Source organism: Emydura macquarii, unplaced genomic scaffold (assembly GCF_026122565.2).
Source record: "Emydura macquarii macquarii isolate MOO-44397 ecotype Brisbane River unplaced genomic scaffold, CSIRO-AGI_Emac_v2 contig_1043, whole genome shotgun sequence".
Taxonomy (NCBI): Eukaryota; Metazoa; Chordata; order Testudines; family Chelidae; genus Emydura; species Emydura macquarii.
In genome coordinates this window covers 16,998,254-17,019,569 of record NW_027131180.1, presented here as the reverse complement: position 1 = coordinate 17,019,569, position 21,316 = coordinate 16,998,254, and the positions used below count along the sequence as shown (strand labels likewise).

General features: G+C 45.7%; 1 protein-coding gene across 1 annotated transcript in view; it reads right to left on the bottom strand.

Moving 5' to 3' along the window:
• Positions 1-1,605: 1,605 nt before the first annotated feature.
• Positions 1,606-21,316, bottom strand: part of LOC137150933 (integumentary mucin C.1-like) — a 43,602-nt gene continuing 23,891 nt past the window's right edge. The window contains exons 8-12 of the mRNA XM_067544990.1: positions 21,107-21,158; positions 17,329-17,546; positions 5,378-5,473; positions 2,274-2,420; positions 1,606-1,610 (exon numbers count right to left, since the gene is read on the bottom strand). Of these exons, the coding sequence (XP_067401091.1) occupies positions 1,606-1,610; positions 2,274-2,420; positions 5,378-5,473; positions 17,329-17,546; positions 21,107-21,158 (518 nt within the window). The remainder of the gene's footprint in view (positions 1,611-2,273; positions 2,421-5,377; positions 5,474-17,328; positions 17,547-21,106; positions 21,159-21,316) is intronic.

Here is a 21,316-nt window from a genome sequence, read left to right as displayed (position 1 = left end):
AGGCTCACGAAAGCTCATGCCTATTGAAATTAAATTAGTTAGTCTTCAAAGTGCTACAGAACTCATGTTGTTTTTGCTGTATACAGACTAACACGGCTACCACTCTGGAACTTTTCTGTGCTTTGAAGAGTTACATAATACATGAATACTTTACAGATGTTCTGCTTATTATTACCATTGTGCTGTGAGTTTGTTTTCCATCTTGAATTCTATTTCTTTACCATTTTTTTTTTGTCAAGTCTGAGAGAGAAGCTATGTACTATATCTCCTCCAGAAAGGAAAAATAGTACAGGCTCGATTATGACATTAGGTACAAGCCTGAACAAGAGATACTGGGTAAGCTGCACCACCCTAGGTGGCACTATGACCCTGAAACACCCCTTTAGGTAACATTTTTTTCTCCCCCTTCCTCCTTGCTTCGGGTAGGTAGCCATTTCTCTCCTTCACCCCCATCCCAGTGCTGGCACAGATGTTCTGGCCAGTAAGAGAGGTGGAGCCAAGCCTGTCTTTCCCGCACACCTGTTCACACATTCCTATATCCACGGGCCCTTGTAGGGATGTTGGGAGATTCTCAATCCCTCTTACTGTCTTGCACAAATCAGAATCTAGGCCAAAGGTAATTGCAGAAGAATTGGACACGACAACAAAGTTTTAGTTTGCTGATTTTATTTTTTAAGACGTGCTTTGAATAGTAAAGTATTGAAATATTTGGGGGCAGCAGTGGTGAGCGATCTCACTGAAAAGCAAAAGTACAGGACCCAAAATGGCTCCACAATTAGTGGTGATCATAGTGTAAGATAGGAAAGCTTTCTGTTCTTGTCTTGCTTGAGGAATTTCAGCGAAGAGAGCCAGATTTACTCTAGAAGACACATTCTGGAATCAAAAAAGAACAGAAGCACATCACATCATTTGCTTCCAAACCAAAGTCTATCCATTTCATGTCAAAGACAGGGCTAGCTCACTTTTAAATGTGTTTACTACAGTTGGTAGGGAATAATTTTCCCATGGAAAATGAGTTTCAGCAAAACCTAAATTTCCACAGGAAAATTTTGATTTTGCCCAAAAAAAAAAAAAAAATTGATATTTCATCAGGAAAACTGAAATGAAGTATTTCATTTTGGATCAGTTAAACCCAATCAGAATATTTTGTTTAGTTGAATTGATTCAAAACATTTTGTTTCAAAACATTTCAACAAAACATTAAACTGCATTTCCCTATCAGTGCATTGCCTTATGGGAGCTGTAATTGGGGTCTCCATTTTCACCTCTGGGCAAGGCTCCCTTGAATACTATATCTCCCACAATGCAATGTGGATTTCTCTCTCAGTAAGCTGCATGATGCATCATGGGAGTAACGTGACTCTGGGTATATCATATGAGATGTAGTCTAGGCAGGGAGCCTGACCCATACGGGAGGACAAGGGCATCAGGCTCCCGAATTAAAGCTCCCAAAAGGCAATGAGCCACAATGGGAAAATGCAGATTAATGTTGAATGTTTGAGTTCAGTTCAATAAACTGAAATGAAACATTTTAATTTTGGGAATGTCTAAATGTTTCATTTCAACGGTTTCAACAATGCTGAATCAGTTTTTTGTTGAGACTTTTCAGTCTGCAAAAATAAACAAACAAATAAATAAATAAATTGAAATTTCCACTTTTCATTCCATTTTGGGATGAAAACAAATGTGAAAATGTCAGGATTGCCCAGAGGACCAAAATTCCAATTTTTGCTCAGTTCTAATGTTTTACAGTGCAACACCAATAATCCCATGTTTCCCCAACAGTATTAATTTATAAGTCACAAACCGTAACTGAACTCCAGAAATGTCCAGACTGGGGTATGTCAGATGATGATTCCTATGTATGTAAAAATGATTTAAAAAAAAAAAAGAGAGAGAGAGAGAGAAAGGAATGGAGATGTAGATGGATACTCTCCTTTCTCACCCTCCATGCCCCTGCCTTCCCCAGACAATAATTTCCCCCCCATCCTTTCTTTTGCTCATGTACTGCCAAGTTTTGGCCATTTACTAGCCCAGAAGTACAAGGTGCCCAGAACTGGGAAGGTTCCTCAAAATGGATTAAAGGCTTTTGCCCTCTCTGCCCCTGGCTAGTCCTGTGTGTTTTGTGCATGCTGGAAGCGCAGCACACAATCCCAGCCCAGATATATTTGTTTACAGAAGATTTTACATTAGTCACATTGAACTAATCTATAATACAGCGATGTTTTCTGTGTATTCAGGAACCATGAAAAAGAGGCACATGAATCTATTACCTTCCTCTGTCTTAGGAAAGAAGCACCAGATGACACCATCGATACTGTCATCAAAACAGCATCCTCTGTTACTGCATTCCTGGGCGCTGATGTATGGATAGCCACAGTTCACTCTGGCATTTGGCTGCAGTGCACATTGTTCCGGAACTGTTTAAAACAAAGTCCAGTTAGCTGATTGTATGAGTTTCATTTAATGATTTAGGGATGCTCTACACTGTGATCTTCACATTGTTTGCTTGGATGAGCACACGGGAACCTAGAATGATCATGCCACTTCAGACCAGCAGTCCATCTAGCCCAGCATCTTGTCTCTGATATTGGCCAGTATCAGATGCTTCAGAAGAAGGTGCACAAAATCCTGTAGTGAGTAATTATGGAATTCTCTGCCCATAGAGGAAGTTCCTTTCTAAACCCCTTTCTTAGAGATTGGTTTATGACATATGAGGGGTAACCAGCCTAATGTACATTGGATGTTTTATTATCGCTGAAAACATCACCCACTGACGCTCACATTGATTTCAGCAAATGTGCATCCAGAGGCAAAATATGTTCCTTAGTATCAATGTGCCTCACCTTCATATTATAATGGTAATAGTTCAGACATTGACATCAAATGCTTCTATAAACGTAATACTTTCATTATAACTAAACTGGCTGGAACAAAAAATACCCCGGATACAATCTCCCATCTATTCGGTCACAATGGTGATATCAGTTGTAAGTAAGAAAATGAGTCCTATTTAAAACTTGTTTAGTTCATTGTAAATTTTGGTTATTGTTTCCTAGTGCAGCCATTATTCCTCCTGTGAGAAAAATGTTTGGAGAAGATGACACACAATGCCAGTATTGCCAACCTCATGTTCAAAAATCATGAATCAGGACCCAAAAATTGGCTTAAAAACCACAAGATTAAAAAAAACCCTCAAACCAACAAATATATAATTTGGGTTCTTTTGCTTTGCTTTCTGGTTTCTGAGCCTTTTGGTTACATTTGGGTCACGTTTTCAAGCTTTTCTCTGCAACCAGGATGGTTAGAAACTTACTTATTCTTCAAATGAAAGCTGAGATTCTCTCATTTGCATGACTCCAGAAAAGGGGTTTTAAGAAAAGCACCAGATAACACCAGACACTTGATAAAACTGTGGGTTGCTAATGATGCAATCCCAATAGAGGAAACAATTCAGTCCCTGTATTCCCTCTTGTTTTGTTTTATTAACTTCTAGATGATAAACTTCTCTGCAGGTCTCGCTTTGATGGGAGTTTTGGTTGAGTGGTGCTTGCAGCATCAGTCCCTGCATTATCTGTGTCCTTTGCAAACATCACATTTAGAGGGTTCTTTCTTTGTTTTGTTCTTTTGATCAAAAGCTCTTTGAGCTGCTTTTAGCTGCCTGAGGCTCGGATTCATCAAAGCACATATCACATGCTTACCTTTAAGCTCATGTGTGGTCCCACTGAAGTCAAGGGGCCTATGTCCTTCAAGGAAAGCATGTGCTTAAGTGATTTGCTGAATCAAGGCCTGAATGAATTGCAATTGTTGTCCCTGATGCAGAAATATCTCACTCATGTAAGCAATCCTTCCTAATTCAAATAGTGCTATTGACTTGAGATTTTCCAGAGCCTTTAATTGCAAAGCATTTACCTATGTGATACATTGCAATTGGGTACATTAAAATGTCAGTTCTTCACAGAATTTTCCGTTAATTCTCCTTCCCAAATGACTTAGGTTGTCACAACTTTCCTTTCCATTCACGCTAACAATGCACCACACACTGCACTTTTCATCAGTCCCAGATAACTCTGTGTTGTTTCTGCATCTCAGCCACATATAATTTTCTCCGATGGCTTCAGAATTCCGTGATTTCTATTGATAGCTTTCCCTCAGCCATATTTGTTTTAAAGCTATTGTAAAGTTGTCTTTAGTGATGAGAGGGCCAATTTGTAATAATGAGATTGGTATTCAGTTATAGTAGTAACTGAAGGCTTTGTTCCGCAACCACGTCATAGTTGTAGAAGTTCAATTTAGGACTAATGGCCAGTTGTGATTTCAAACACCAATTGCTGTCTACATAATGGCTTCATCAGCAAAAAGTCTTGCTCTTTTTAGCATAGAGAATTAATTGCTGTCAAGGTATTGGCATGTCTGTCTGACACAATTTATATAATTGACACTTTTTTCCCCTCTGGAAAGCATTGAGAACTTCACTCACTTGTGCAATGTTAAATGTAAAATGATGGGTGGAAGTGACAACAGTCTCAAACCCAAAGGGATCTGTACAGATTCTTTAAAAAAAATTATTTAAAAACTGCATAGCGATTTTGGTTTTTTTTAAACCCCGATCCTGCAAACACATGCATACATGACTAATTTATGGGACCATGCAGAAATATAAAGCTGCTCATGTGCATGCGTGTTCTAGGGCTGATATTGTCTTTATACCGTAAGACTGTTATATGGCTACAAATGGGGAACAGGAAAAACACAAGAGCTAATTGGCATATATGGGAATTGTTTTCCAATGTTTTAGTCAGCTGTTCTATATATGAAAATAATAAGAAGGCTGTCTTCATCATTTGTGTTTCTCACATTTGGTTGTTACTAATAAGCTGAATTTATAAAAAGAAATCTTGCATTGCAAGGCACTTTAGAAACATGAAGATCCCTTTCTGTGATAATCCTATGACTGCAAGAAAAAAAGACTTTATATAAAATGGTAACATTAAAAATACTAAAGGGATCCTAATTTTGATTTCATTTAACTTATTGTGTCGTTACATATAGTACTTGGTAATAGTAAAAGACGACAGATTTTTGCAACATCCACCAAAAAATCGAAGCTATTTTGATTTTAAACTTTCGGGCCAGGGAGTCTGTCCTCTTTGCTGTTTCTTCAGCACTGAGGACACAAATGGTGCTCAATAAATAATTATTATTACTGATAATAATGATTAGTAAAAGGATACCATCATCAAGAAAGAGCCTTCTGGGTTAAGAGAAATCTTTAGAAACAATTAAGATTTCTCCCAAACTGCCCTTGAACGTATTATTTGGTTTGATTAATCCTAGCTCGTTATCAACACAAGAAAAATGAAGCAAATGCACTTACATAGTTCTGTGTAGCCATTAGCCGGGCTGCTGAGCCCTAAAATAAGGACAAGTGCCAGTAACCAGAATCCCTTGTGTTCCATTGTCGTTTGCAGTCCTCAGTTCTGAACCGTCAGGGTTGGGTAGAACAATTAGGATAGAATGAAAATCTGTAGAAAAGCCAATTTTATACCCATATGTTTGTTCGGTCATTTCAAATAATGTTTATCTTGGGAGGTTATTTTGTATCCAAACTCCACCTGTGTATTTATTTTGATTAAAAAATGTACCCAGCAGTAACCCATGTTCAGTCCAGATACATTATCAAGAAGTAGAAATGATGATTTGGATATTAATCTTAGTGGGAGGTTTATGTGGCAAAGGTAGGCCTCAATTTTTTTTCTCATGAGTCACTCATACCTACCCTTAAATCAGTCAATATTCTATCAGTTTACCTTCTCTGTCTATCACAATATCAATCTAACAGAAAGAAAATGTAATATAAGTGATTTATTATTGCCAGGTGTGGAGAATGTGTGATAGTTCTGCATTGTGTTTATGAAATATTATGTGTGACTCAGTTTACCTGCTTAATCTTGGGCTGCTTGTTACCTGACCTCAGGGGGTTAACTTCTTTTCAGAGACACTCACTGGGAATAGTAGGTGATCAGTGGACTAGGGGGTCTGGGTTGGGTGAGTGGACTATCAACACCCATTGTCCTTTGAATAGGTCTACCTGGGCAATACAATGGATATGCCAAACAAGGTAGGCAAACCAAAAAAAGTGGTTCTGCCACGTGAGCTGCAAACCAGGCAAAGGATCACCTGGTGGGGGACTTGGATCTCCTGATGTGGATGATCAGGGGGTCACATGACAAAGGGTGCTGGAAGTTATAAAAGGAAGGGTCTCTCACTGGCCATTTGAGAGATAATGGAAAGACGTTTTGTCTCTCTCCGTGGTCCAGAAATGACATGAGCTGTGGGAGAGAGATACTGGATGACTGGAAAGGACCCTGACCCAAATGCTAAAGAATGCTGCAGAAAGTGAGGCAGCGAATGGCATACAGTTTTTTAAATTGTTTTTTTCCTAGATCTCTTTCTCTCTTATAATAATTGTGCTAGAAATATTTGCCAGATCTATGTCTGTTAGGTTCCACTATTGAGTGTCTCTGAAGAAGTAAACAGTAAACTAGAGAGTCCTGAAGGTTGGAGGTCTGGGAAAAGACATGCGTAAACCGCTGAGGAGCCAGCACAAGTCACAGAGACCAAGCATTCAGACTGTGGTGTCTCAGTTCTAGAAGGGGATGCTAGAAAGAGAATCTGCACCCCAAGAGTGTACTTAGAAATCCCAAACCAGAGGTTGTGTCTGGATGCTTCTCAGACTTTTTTTGGACCAGGGCTGTGAAACCAGGTCATAGAAGTTTGATAAATGCCATATTTCTGACACTACATCAGTGCATAAGGATCAGGAGACTTGTTAATTATGCATGTTTTAGTTTGCCTGTCTTTAGAAGGGGATGGGTGGTAGAATGCAGTGTATTATCTGATAAATCTCTGGGGATGTGCTTGAGGGCAGAGGTAGGTAGATTGGCATTAGCCACTTGACATTTCTCCCCAAGTGGGGGTAGCTGTGGTCTAATGGACATAGGGTACAGCTAGGGACCCAGGAGACCTGGGCTGCATTGTTGACTGACCTTGTGATGATGGGCAATCCTGTAACCTCTCTGTGTTTCCCTTACCTCATCTCTAAAAGTGGCATAATGGTACTTACCTCCCTTGTAGAACTGCAAAGTATTATTTACAACTGCAGGTAGGGTGATCAGATGTTCCGCTTTTATAGGGACTGTCCCGATATTTGGAGCTTTGTCTTATATAGGCACCTATTGCCCCCCACCTCCATCCCGATTTTTCACACTTGCTATCTGGTCAGCCTAACAGCAGGTCTCTTCTCTTCCTAGTTACTTTTTATCTCCATCTTTTTCTTTTTCCAGATAATTATCTCCCCCTGGTAGCGGAAAACAGAAGGTAGCAGAAGGTAACAGAAAACAGAAACCCAGATGCTGATCTCATTCTAGTATTCAGCAGGAACAATGCTGTTGAAAAGCTATGTGCAAAACTGGTATAAGAACAGAATTGGGCCCCCAGCCTTCTACCTTGTGTAGTCATTTATTTCTGGGCAAACTGGGCATAAAGAACAATCTGTTCTGACTAGGTTATATCTCACATCCACTTGAAATTCCTTTTGCACGGGGTGTCAATTACTACACACAGCGCAAAGCAGAGGAGAACGGGTTCTAATGCTGGCTTTTATGATGAGGACACCCTGGACCTATTAGTGAGTAAAATCCTGAAGTAATTACTCTTTGGCCACTCAAACAAAGCTCTCACAGCAGTTGGGAATCTAGTCTAAGTATGGACTTCAGGAATTGGCCTCCTGAAAGCTAAACTAATAGGTTTATTATGAAGAGATATTATAGACAAAAGAGTTTCCAGAATATTTTCAGTAAGGCCGCAAGTAGAGATGGATGAATAATTGATTTTTTGGTTCAGCCAGCAAACCAAAAAGATCCGAAAAAAATATCCAGTTTGGTTCTGAAAATGTTTGGAACTTCTCAGCAAATCAGAAAGGTCCATTTCAGGAAAACCATGGGTATGTGACTCTTATAACATTTAGCTGCACCATTAGGCCATTTGCCCGACATCTGGCAGATCCAGCTTTGGAGGCCCACACTGGAGCAAGGATTTGAAGTCAGAGCTCGCCTTTCTGAGTTGAGGCTCCAAACTACCATGCTGCCGGCTATTCTTGGGGGGGAGGGTTACTCTTAATCTCGCCTGTTGAAGCTATTCTACTTTGTATAACTATATAACTATTCATTGGGCCAAAAAGAGATGCAGCCATTGTATAGCCTGGTGATTAAAGTGCTCATCTGAGAGGTTGCGGACATGGATTCAAATCCCTCCTCTGCAGCAAGCAGAGAGAATATCAGAGTTGGAGTCTTTGCTCCAGAGTAGGGTTTCAAAGTTGGGTCTCTGCCATACTAGGCAGATGACCAAACTACAGGGCTAACAGGAAATGAACACAGAGATGCCCTTTTTTTCTGAAGCTGATCAAAACCAAAAGAGTCCAATTCAGAAATAGTGTCAGATTGATCAAAATTGCATTTTTCAGCGCATTAACTATTTATACAAAAATTTTCACCCAGCTCTAGTCTCAGTTGAATAGTGCAGAGGTTTTCAACCTGGGGTACGTGTACAGGAGCATCGTAGGGGGTACGCAAGAGGATGGGGTGACCACCTTGTGCCCCGCACTTTGGAGGGCCCTGCTTCAGACCCAGTGGGAGGCAGGCAGCTGGAAGCAGGGGCTAGGTGGGAGGCGGGTGGCTGCAGCCCACCTCCCGGGTGTGCGCCAGACCGGGTGGGAGGCGGGTAGTCATGTACCAAGGGGGCAAGACTCCTGGGCACGAGCCTGTGGTGGGGTGCCAGCCTGGCCTTTCACGACGCACAGCTGGAAGCCTCCTGCACCTCTTGTCTCCACTGTACACCGTGAAGGGCTGGCCCCAGGCCGGGAGGTGAGGGTGCCCCATTCGAGTCGGCACCAGGTTGCAGAGCTGGAGTGGGAGAGGTGGGCACCGCATGGTAGGTAAGTGCAGGGGTGGGTGCACCGGTGGATCCCGGCCAGAGCCAGGCACTGTGTGGCAGGTAACTGCAGAGTGGACGGAGCCCAGCCAGAGCTGGGCATTGTGCGGTGGGTAAATGTGGGCTCCGCCGCCTCATGCAGGAGGAGGTAAGTGGCATGTTCCCCCTCCCACCATGCAGGTACAGACCCCCCCCCTCTCCCCGGGGCAGCTGGGGGGCGGTGCCATCTTATGGGAGCCAGGGACCCCTCCTGCCCTGCGTGGGAAGTGGCCCAAATGCAGGCTTGGCCCTCGGCACTGGAGACTCAGAGTATGCCACTGGAGCTAGGCGGGAAAACCATGAAGGGGTGCTTCAGGTGAAACCTTGAGACTGTAGGGGTACAGTTTCTAAAAAATTTGAAAACCCCTGGAATAGTGTGATATGTTTTAGCACTTAATTCTCTCTCCCCAAGTTCTGCTTACAGATGGAAATATGTGAAGTCTAACGTAAGCGTATTACTTAATCATTCAAGTACTTATTAAATGGAACCACTTTCTTTTTGTCTTTAAATAGGGATCTGCAGCAGAGCAATACAATATTATTTTATGAAAAACATAATTAAGGTGTTCAGTGATTAGCCTATTAATTATTAAATATTGTATATTGATCAACAGGAGCAGCTACTCTTATAGCAGTAAAAATTAGATTAATTCAGTCATCAGAAATTCAGAATTTTGAAGAGAATGTGTAGTATTTCCTAATTCTGTGTAACTGAGAGTAATAGAAGTATGACTTTCACACCAGCTACTTTTTCATATTAAAGCTTGAACTTAGAACAACATGGCTTAGTATAATATCCTATTGCCCTATAAAATCTCAGCCACCTGAGAATATCAGTGGTTTGAAAAACAAGTACTTCATATCACAAACACGCCTTAGGAACGTTTCATTCATGTACACCACATACAATTGTACTGGCAATTCTGTATTAAAAATCACTCCTCCCTTTTATGAATCAGCTCTGAACCAATGTGGTATTTAGCGTAATTATGCTGCTGAAAGTGCAATCTAGAGGGAAAATTAAGGACTTGTGGTCACTAAAGACCCTAGAGCAGTGGTTCCCAACCTTTTTGAATGAAAGCCCCCACTAGTTAACACTAGGTAAAACACGCCCCCCCCCCCCGCAATCCCCTCACTGGCCATAAAGACATATAACCTCTATAAATACATATAATGATAATAATAACACTAAATCACTCCACTCTGGCCAGCACCAACCTTGGGGCTGCTGCTCACTGGGGTGGGGTGGAGGGGTGCTCCTTAGCTCCAGCTAGTGCAAAGCTTGGGGGGGCTTCTGTGCCTTGAAGGCATGTGGCTGAGGGGGCTGCTTCTCCTCTTCCATGGTCGCAGGGTTCAGGGGAGCTGTTGTACCCAGGAGGTGCAGGGCGAGGGGGTGCTCTGGTGCAAGGGGCTGCTCCCGGGAGCGCTGCTCTTTCACTACAGCAGCATGGAGCTCAGAGCTGTGGGTCCCTGGAGAGGGGCTGCTTCTCTGCTGCAGCTGGCTGCCCGGCAGGCCTGGGGCTCATGGGGGCTGCTGTGGCCAGCCGGCACAGAGCTCAGAGCGACTCGACCGGCCCTCAATATTACAGGAGTGTCATGGACCCCCTGTAATTTTTGGCACCTCACCAAGGGGGTCGCGGACAGGACCATTTTAAGACCTTCGTAGGCCCTAGGCACACTTGCCTTTGTAGGCCCCCCGACCAAAATAACTAATTTGATTTTAAGCTATTAATAAATAGTTTTTTAAATAAAAATAAAAAATTATATATAACATTTTTTTGTAGGCCCTGAAAGTTTCGTAGGCCCTAGGCACTGTACCTATTGTGCCTAATACGGCCCTGGTCACGGACCCCAGGTTGGGAACCACTGCCCTAGAGCATGGCTTTTTTGAAGAGTAAAGATGTCAGCCCTTGTTGTCCTTGTTCAATTTAGATAACTACATTTTGTTTCTAGAGATTCCCCCAGCACTTGAATTGTATTCAGGTTTCTTATTCTTGTCCTAGTTTTAATTGGGTATTTTTGCTGTTTACTGTGAGGGGCTGATCTTGGTCCCATTGAAGCCGATGGCAAAATTCGCACTGACTTCAATGCAAGTGGTATCATTCCCTTAAAACGTTTCCATGTTCCTCTGCAGAGAGTTGCATATTGGTGGTGCCTAAAATAAGTTCTGCAGAGTTTATTAAAGCGTTGTGGGATGGTATGAGCTTAGACAAAGCTAAGAGACAGCCCAGTGGTTAGGTCACTACGCTGGAACTTCTAAGACCTAGATTCAAGTCCCTGCTCTACCACAGACTCTACATGTGATCTCGAGCAAGTTGGGCCCTCAGGGTATGTGCATACTGATGGCGGCACTATCGGCACCGCCGGATTGATTTTGTGGGATCGATTGAGCGGCAGTGGAGACCCGCTCAATCCATCGGGAAGTCGACTGGATAAAAACACCCCCGCAAAAAGATGAATGCTGCATCGACAGGAAGGCATTTCCTGTCGGCGCAGTGCAGTAGGAACGCCGCGCTATTTAGGATTAAGGAAGTTGACGGGAGCTACGTGAGCTATTCTACATAGCTTGCATATCTGCCGTTAACTGCTGCCGAATTTCGCTGGCAGAGTAGACCAGGCCTCTGTTTCCAACATGCAAAAATTGGGATAATAGTATCTCCTTATCTCTTAGGAGTGCTGTGAGAATAAATACATTGAAGAGTAGAAGGTTATTCTGATAATTTATGGTGATGGGGGGGCAAGTGATCAAAGGTGTACACTGATATAAACGCAATCTATTGTACTGATTCCTACCGTGAATCCACTTAGGTCAAATATATCTAAACTCTGTGCACAACTTACTTTGATAAAACTCCCACTGAAGTCAATGAGTTTTGCCTAAGGACAACTGAAGATTTGCCTTATGTCTCACTAGTGTACTGGCGTAATGTGGCTTGCCTAGGATTTTCCATGGAAATGTAGTTTCTCTGTATGTATCTCCTTTGAGTGAGGAGCTCAGCTATGTGAATGCTGAAATTTCCGCACGAACTACTGTGTGCATTCAAGAGGCAAGGGCATGAAAGGGAGCAGAAAGAAATGTAAAAGATAACATATCAAATATATTACTTGGCACATCTGATCCTCTGGGAGAGAAGCCAACAGCAGCACCTGTCTCTCCCTAGCAGACCAAAACATCTCCAGCAAATGGCCACTGCTGCATGCTGCAGCTTGTATCTTTTTTCTGTGGTTACCGATGCTCAGATATCAGGAGGCCTCATGCAAACAACAGAGCAGCAGCTGCATTGTCCAGATCCTCATATCTAAAATTCTGCAGCCCACAAATACAGCAGTGGTTTGCACTACCTTTAAACAGACTGTCAATTCTACAGTGTAGCAAGATGGGAGAGGCTAATAACTGAAGCTTTTCATTCTAATGCAGTATTCAGAATATCAATTTGCCACATACTCATATATATGGGTTTACTGGTAAAAACATTATAGTCTGGACATCATGTACAGCACTGTATATTTTAGCTATTATTATTAATTATTATCAGAAACCCGGGAAGGTAACAATAGGTAACTCAATAGTTATTTTGATTCCTCTGAGATACAATGTCTACATTACTGGCTTTTCTAGGTGGTCACAAATACCTTGTTTGTAGAGTCTTATTTAAGCCCCAGTACCTGTCTGACAAGAAATTACCTGCTGACCATGGTTGTCATATTTTTGTTTACCAGTTTCAGCCCTCTTATTCCAGATGCAATAATCACACAGAAAAGAATTAGGTTAGCATTAGGAGGTGGTAAAATCTAACAGTTGGAGAAAAGGAGCTGCGGTGAGATCATGGCCCCATATAAGTCAGTGGCAAAGCTCCCATTTACTTCAATGGGACAAGATTTCACCCCTGGTTTTTAAATCTTTGTACTGGATGTATCTCAAAAGAAAAGGTGTTAAGGTCCCTACCTTGTAACAGGATCTCTGTGGTGGAGCCTTACACACATGCAGAGTCTGACTGAAGTCAGTAGGACTCCATACGAATATACCAGTCCATCCAGATGGCACCCTTTGCCAGATAGGGGCCTATAAGATGACCCTAAAGTGTTCAGACATTGAAGTGGACTGGTCATCCAGAAGGACTCTTTACTTTCAGAGAACTGCCTCTGGGCAGTGTGATGCTGGCAGGCCATGTGCCAGCTCATGCCAAGGTCCCTAGGCCTCACTGAATACTCAGAAGTGCATAGTTAGAAACCAGTCCAGCTCACTAGTGTGTTAGCATTGTTAAAATAGATATTAAGTTGATATAAATGTGATTACTGTTTAGACTCAGTGAAATGCTTTAGGATGCTGCATGTATTTATCTCACTTATAACATCTGTAGCCTCTGGTATAAATTTTGTTGAGTATTTGCATTGTAAACCTCTGTAATTATGTAACTCACCAAACTGGAAAGAAGCATTCATTAGTGTAAAGTGCTTGTCTTGCACACAAGGAAGCCCATTGAAACCAAATGAACCATTGTGAAACATCACAGGACAAAGATTTTGTTGACTGCTCACCCCTCCCCCACATACCCATGAAGGGGGAACCTGAGCATGAACTCATTCCATCAGTTTGAACTCTGTGGGAAAGGAATAAAAATGCCTGACAAGAAGAAACTGTAGCACTATGCTGCTTGAAACTCAGAGAAGGCAATATTTCTAAGCATAAGCAAGAGATCCCCAAGCTGCTTGGTTTGGGTTAGCCCTAAAGGGTAAACAGAGCTTGCATATATAACAGCTAGTATCACCTTTTGGAACCTAAGACTGTAACTTATTTGTGTGTGTGTGTGTTTACCTGCTTTAACCTTGTATATAACTCTCATTTCTTTTTCTTAGTTAATACATCTTTAGTTAGTACTATGGAGTTGGCTACAAGCATTGTCTTTGGTTTGAAATCTGAGGTACAGTTGACCTGGGATAAGTGACTGGTCCTTTGGCACTGGGAGTAACCTGAATATTGTTGAAAAGTTCCAGAGATGTAGCCGTGTAAGTCTGTATACAGCAAAAATAACGAGAGTCCTTTCGTGGGCTGTAAACTTATGCCTGCAGAAATTAAATTTGTTAGTCTTTAAAGTGCTATTGAATATTGTTGGGATTGTTTGTGTACGGGACCATCTTTCACAAAGGCAAGTTTGCCAAGATGGACTGGAGTATGCAAGAGGACTGCCTATGACTCCATGTTAAGGCTTTAGTAGTGCTGGAGCAGTTCACACTTGATTGATGAAGTCTAAGTATAGAACTCACAACCAGTTTGGGGTTTGTGCCTTGCTTCTTAACAGCCTGCCCTGAGGCTGGGACTCCTGGTCTTGGACAACATTAGACATATTGACAAGCAGTCTACATTGGCAATATGATTAATCCCAAACATTAAAAAATAATGAGTAAGCCCCCTCAAATCACACAATTGGCTTAAAAATCATGAGATTTTTAAAAACTATTTCTGAAATTGTTTTCTATCACTTGGTTTCTGAGTCTTTAGGGTGCATTGGGGTCAAGTTTTCAGGGTTTTTTTCTGAAACCAGGATGACCAGAAGCTTACGTTTTTTTTGTTAAAAAAAATGAAAGTTGAGGTTCTCAGCACCAAGAGCTCAGTCTTTAAGAGAAACAGTAAATTCCTCAAGAACTGGCAAAGCACTCTTCCTATTGCTGATGGAACTGCACAAGTGCTAGACCGAGGGTGGGAGAATTCCTTGCAATTCTGAGTGTATGTGTGGTCAAAATGGTGCAGGGTGGAGGTGTTTGTCCCCAGATTAGAGAAATGTGTGCTGCTGTGTGTTTATTTCTGAGATAACACTTTAAAATAGATTGTAATATTTAAGCCACAATCCTGAAAAGAGGGTGGTGCAGCGCCACACCTGAGATTACATCTTGGAGAGCACAATCTCTTCCAGGGCTGCTCTTGTGTGCAGTAAGCAATCTGCTCCAGACATTAGAGTGAGGAAGAACATCCCCCGCCCAGTGCACTGGCCCTGTTTCATATGCTGGTGTAGAGCCATGGCCCTGCTTATTCACCAGGGCAATGGTTCTCAACCAGAGTTACATGTGCCCCTGGGGCTACTCAGAGGTCTTTCAGGTACATCAACTCATCTAGATCAGTGTTTCTCAACCTGGAGGTTGCAGCCCCCAGTGGGATCACAGGACGGATTTAGGGGGGTCGCAAGTGCAGAGCCAGCATTAGGGGATGGCAAGCAGGGCAACTGACCGGGGCCCCATGCCACAGGGGGCCCCACAAAGCTCTTACATGCTTCAGCTCCATTGCCGGGGGCTCAGGCTTCAGACACGGCTCACAAGTAAAAATCAGGCTTAAGCATCACACCGAAATGCAAGTACAATATTTATATTCCAATCATTTTATTTTATAATTATATGGTAAAAAATGAGAAAGTCAGCAATTTCTCCATACTAGTCTGCTGTGACACTTTTGTATTTTTATGGCTGATTTTGTAAGCAAGTAGTTTTTCAGTGAGGTACAACTGGGGGAACACAAGACAAATCAGACTCCTGGCAGGGGTACAGTAGTCTGGAAAGGTTGAGAACCACTGCCCCAGGGCACACAGACTGCTTTTGTGAGTTGCCATTACACAGCCAACCAAGTAGCATAGGAAGACGTTGTATGTGTCCCTGGTTAAGCAAGGGTCACTCACACCCTAGCCCCAACTGTTTGATTTTTATATCACCTCCATTTATACATAATCCCAACCCTTCGAAGAGAACTGGTGGATCTCATATTTGTGATTAGAGCTAAATTCTTTGTTTTGAGTAATTTGTTTACAAAAGGGTGTAGTTGATATGACATAGTCACACTGATATGATCAGCCACACCAAATGACTAAGCAAGCCCAGAGAGCTGCTGATCTGCTTCTAAGATCACTCCCTTGGATTTCCTTTCCATAGTTACAATAGCACAGAAGCACTATATGGTATTTTATAGGGCAGCTTAAAAAATGGGAACCTATTTTTCTAGTCAACATTTTTTACCAGCTTTACTATTTTCTGTGCTTGAACCAGAGATTCTATCTTCAAGTGATTGCTCATATCCATTCCAATATAGGTGAATGCCCGCCCCATGCACTGGTTCCCGGAACTTTTTTCCCCTTAGCAAGCCCCGTAGGGTCGGCTCAGGTGCCCCCTGGAGTACTGCGCTCATGCCGCGGTACATAGGGCACCGCCGACCCAGCGGGCCCTCAGTTCCTTCTTTCCACCCGTTGACGGTTGCTGGAACGTCTGCCTCTTGCTTAGCAAGTAGCATCCCCTTTGTTCTCTATAGAACTGCTGTTTATAGACTGTTATATTGTTAAATAGAGTTAAATAGTTTGTAGTTAGTAGTTAAGTACTTAGAAGTTAGATAGATAGCCCTCAGGGGTTTCAGGTTGGGCCATGCCTGGCTCAACCAGCTTCAAAGCCTGCACCGCATGTGCCAAGGCTTTCCCCATGAGTGACCCTCATGATCGCTGCCTCCGATGCCTCGGAGAGCAGCACTGCATAGACAAATGCCGAATTTGCAAAGCCTTCAAGCCCCGCACTCAAAAAGAAAGAGATGCACGCCTGAAGGCCATTCTTATGGAGTCTGCACTTCGGCCAGATTCAGAACTGGCGCGTTCCCCCACGGAATCGAGCGTCTCCTCGGTGCGGAGTGCTCCTTTGGTGCTGAATTCATCGCTCCAGGACCAGGCACCGAAGCGCCGCAAGGGGAAAGACACTGCGCGCCAAGACTCCCCCTCACCGCCTGCTCGGCGTGGTGGGAGTCAGGAGATGCCCCAGCCACGTGCTGTCGAGATTACTCCGGCACCGGCATCTCCATGCAAGGAGCCTCCCCCGACTCCATGGAGTGGGGTAGCGCCCCTGCAGGGACCGTCGATGCTGGAGGTGTTCGCTGCAGCACGCGCCTTCATGGACATGCCCACGCCTCCGTCCCACCCTCGGCCGAGGGTGCACGGACCAGCGTCTCGGGGCAAACCAGGGCTGGGTGGCCCCGGTGGCTGGCAGACAGGAATCCAAGTCTCCCCCCAGACGGTCACGGAGGGTAGAGAGTGTGGGCTTCCCTCCCAGCTCTGGCACTGAGTCGTCGAGCTCCTCAACACCGCGGCACTGAGGGAGGTCGAGAGGCTCATGCGCGAGGCGACGCTGCTCCAGTTCCGCCTCTTGCAGAGGTCGCAGCTCCAGCTCTCTCTCCTCCATGGAGAGCCCGGCTCGGCACCGTTCACCCTCGCCTGGCACACGGCACCAGTCCCAATTTTCGGCACCCAGCCCAGCGCAGATCCCGGTGCCACCTGATACCAGTCGGTATCTGGTATTCGGCTTCGGCGCTGGCGGCTTCGGCACCGGCGGTTTTGGCACCTCGCAGCCGATCCCGCTCCATGCGATCCCATTCCACGCAATCCTGCTCCACGCGCTGGCACCGACAGCACCGCTCCCAGTCCCGAGGTGGGAAGTGTCGCCGTAAAATGTCGGGATGGAGGAGATGCTCAAGCTCCACCAGCAGCTCCACGAAGGCACTGTAGACAACAGCACCGGCGTTCATCATCGTCGTCCTCTTCCCGGAGCCACTCTCCTGTCAGGGGCAGTAAGCAGAGGTTCAGCGGCTCCGGGTCCAGGACCCGCCACCGGGTATCCCAGTTAGCACTGATGCCTGCTCCAGCATGGCCACAGGGGCCTTGTCAGTGGCCATATTGGGGGCCATGGGGCACACAATTGGGCCAGGCCACCACCTCGGTCCACTCATTGGTGGTCCAGCCACCTCCCTCCCCCACCGAGCCAGCCGGATAAGGGCCATCCCACTGAGGAGGGATCAGACCCTGAGGAGGGTCCTTCCATGGTTCCCCTCCCACAGTCCTCCTTCTCATCCCCGGACGATGTGGCCTCCCGGGACCATAGGGCAGCGCTGCCCAATTTCAAAGCTCATCAGGACCTGCTCAAAAGGGTGGTGAGCAATCTGAACTTAGAGCTTAAAGAATTATCGGAGGAGGAGGACCCCCTCTTCGGGGTGTCGGGGCCACAGGCCCATCCAGGGTGGCCTTGACAGTACATTAGAGGGTCCTAAAGTTGGTCAAGACCCTCTGGCAGACCCCAGCCTCAGTTGCCCCTACCTCTAAGGGCGCCGAAAAAAAGTATTACGTGCCTGCTGAGGGGTTCGAGTACTTATACAATCACCCTGCCCCGTGCTCACTGGTTGTGGATGCGGCCAACCAGTGGGACAGGCAGGGGGGCCAAGGTAACACCCCTAAGAACAAAGACTCAAAGAAGTTAGACCTGTTTGGCCTCAAGGTCTACTTGACAGCAACCCTGCAGTTGAGGATCGCTAATCACCAAACGCTCCTTGGGAGGTATAATCTTAACCTCTGGTCCTCACTGCAGAGTCTCGCTAAGATTCCGCCCCAGGTGTTGCCTCAAGATCAAGCAGCGGACTTCTCAACGGTCATTGAGGAGGGCGCTGCAGTGGCAGGAGTGGCCTTGCAGACGGCTAGCGACGTGGCGGATTCTGCCGGCAGGGCTATGGCTTCGGCCATAGTCACGCGCCGCTGCTCCTGGCTCCAGTCGTCGGGGCTGCCCCAGGAGGTCCAGCAGGCCATTCAGGATCTACCGTTTGAGGGCGCTGGCCTCTTCTCAGACAAAACCGATGACAGGCTCCATGCCCTTAAAGATTCGAGGGCCACGCTACGATCCTTAGGGCTTTACACCCTGCAGGCCGTGAGGCGCCAGTCTCAGCCTCAGGCACAGTGACAGCCTCAGCCTCCCCCGAGGCAGCCCCCCAGACCTGCTCATCCCAGGAGGGGTCGGGATCGGTTCCGGCCGTCTAACTGCTGCGACCGTTCGGGCTCTTCGGTAGGGCCCCAGCAGGGCCCAGGCAAGCGCCAAAACAATAAAAAGCCATTTTGATGGTGCGCACGAGGGTGGCACTCTTCCTTTCCCCCTGGATTTTGCCCGGCCCTTTGCCCACAGACTCAGGCTGTATTATGACCACTGGCAAAGTATCACTTCGGGCCAATAGGTCCTCAGTATAGTCCTCAGGGGCTATGCCCTCCAGCTGATGGCCTTTCCCCCAGATTCCCCCCTACCCCGTCCCTTCAGGGACCCCTCTTCACACAGGGACCCCTCTCCAGCTAGGAGCTGTAGAAGAGGTTCCTCCACAGGAGAGGGGAAGGGGATTTTATTCACGGTACTTCCTAATCCCCAAGAGGGGGGCCTGAGGCCCATCCTCACAACAGGTTCATCAGACGCCTCAGGTCCGCATGGTTTCCCTCCTCCAGATCCAGGAGCTGTAGAAGAGGTTCCTCCACAGGGCAGAGGGGAAGGGGTAGCTTTTATTCTTGGCCTTGCCCTTTGGCCTCTCCTCCGCCCCCAGGGTAATCCCCAAGGCCACAGGGGAGTACAGATATTCCCATACCTGGACGACTGGCCAAGGGGGGCCTGGGGCCCATGTAAGGAACATACTAGATCTCCACCATCTGAACAAGTTCATCAGACGCCTCAGGTTCCGCATGGAGAATGGCTGCCATATCCCCAGGTCTGTGACCCGGTGCCTCCCACATGGGATTTAAACCTGGTCCTCACCATGCTGACAGGATCCCCTGTGGCTGATGGAGGAAGAGAGAGCCTTCGAGCCTGAGCATGTTGGGCATGGACCCGGGATATCCCACCGAGCTTTTGAAGTACCTCCTCCATTTGACATGCCCATTGCTCCACCAACTGTGGAAGGGAGATCCTCTCTGTCAGGAGGTTCCTCAAAGGGGTGGAACCTTCCTGGCTTAAACCTGGCCATTGACAGGACCCCCCTTCGAGCCCATGGCTACATGCCCATTGCTTGTCCTCTCTTGGAAGGTAACCTTCCTGGCGGCCATTAGGGTCTCCGAGATAAGAGCTTTGACCTCAGAGCCCCCTACATGGTGTTTTACAAAGATAAGGTCCGACTGAGACCCCACCTGGCTTTCCTGCCTAAGGTGGTGTCTCAGTTCCACTATAACCAGGATATCTTCCTCCCCATGTTCTTTCCTAAACCGCACGGTTTGGAGGAGGAGCGGAGATGGCACTCGCTGGACGTCAGACGAGCCCTGGCTTACTACATCGAGCGGACCAGGCCGTTCTGGAAGTCAACATAGCTGTTTGTGGTAGTGGCGGACCAGATGAAGGGCTCACTTGTCTCCACCCAGCGCATCTCCACCTAGATCACCACTTGCATCAGGACCTGCTACGAGCGGGCAAAGGTGTCGCTTCCAGGAGCTGTGACAGCACACTCAACCAGAGCCCAGGCCTCATCGGCGGCCTTCCTGGGAAGAGTGCCCCTGCAGGACATGTGCAGAGCAGCGACCTGGTCGTCGGTCCACACCTTCACGTCCCACTACGCCATCGTGCAGCAGGCGAGAGAGGACGCAGGCTTCGGCAGAGCCATGCTGGCGAGAGCGGCTCAACGCTGACTCCTACCCACCTCGAAGGTATGGCTATTTAATCACCTGTATTGGAATGGGTATGAGCAATTACTCGAAGATAGAAAACAGGCTTACTTACCAGTAACTATTGTTCTTCGAGATGTGTTGCTCATATCCATTCCACACCCACCCTCCGTCCCTGCTGTCGGAGTCAGCAGAAAGAAGGGACTGAGGGCCCCCTATATACCGTGGCATGAGCACGGTATTCCAGGGGGCGCCTGAGCCGACCCCCCAGGAACCAGTGTACGGGGCGTGCACTCACCTATATTGGAATGGATATGAGCAACACGAAGAACAACAGTTACTGGTAAGTAACCCTGTTTTTCATTTGAATATTTAATTATATTAATTGCTATAAAGACCCCCAAAAGTCCTGCAGTCTGAGCCCTGAAATATGTGAAGCAGATGGTTTACTACAAAGACAAATATAACGTTTTGGTTTTTTTGATTATAGAAATATAATGGGCTCATTTTTTTTGGATGAGGAGTGAAGGTTGGTCCAGTGATTAGGGCACAAAGCAGGAGCCCGCAGTCAATTCCCTGCTCTGCCAGAGACTTTCTGGGAAATCTTGGGCAAGTCACTCAGCCTCTCTGTTCAGTTCCCCATCTATAAAATGGGGATAAAGCACTACCGCACAGTGATGTTGTGCAGATAAATAAACACATCAAAGGTGAGCTGCTCAGCTATAATGATAAGGGGAGGTCATAAAAGTACAGACATAGTGATAGAAATCCAATATCCTGACTGATGGAGTCACAAAAAGAGTCATGGAAACTTTCACTCATCTATATTGGAATGGATATGAGCAACACCTCTCGAAGAACAAATAAATGTATGTACC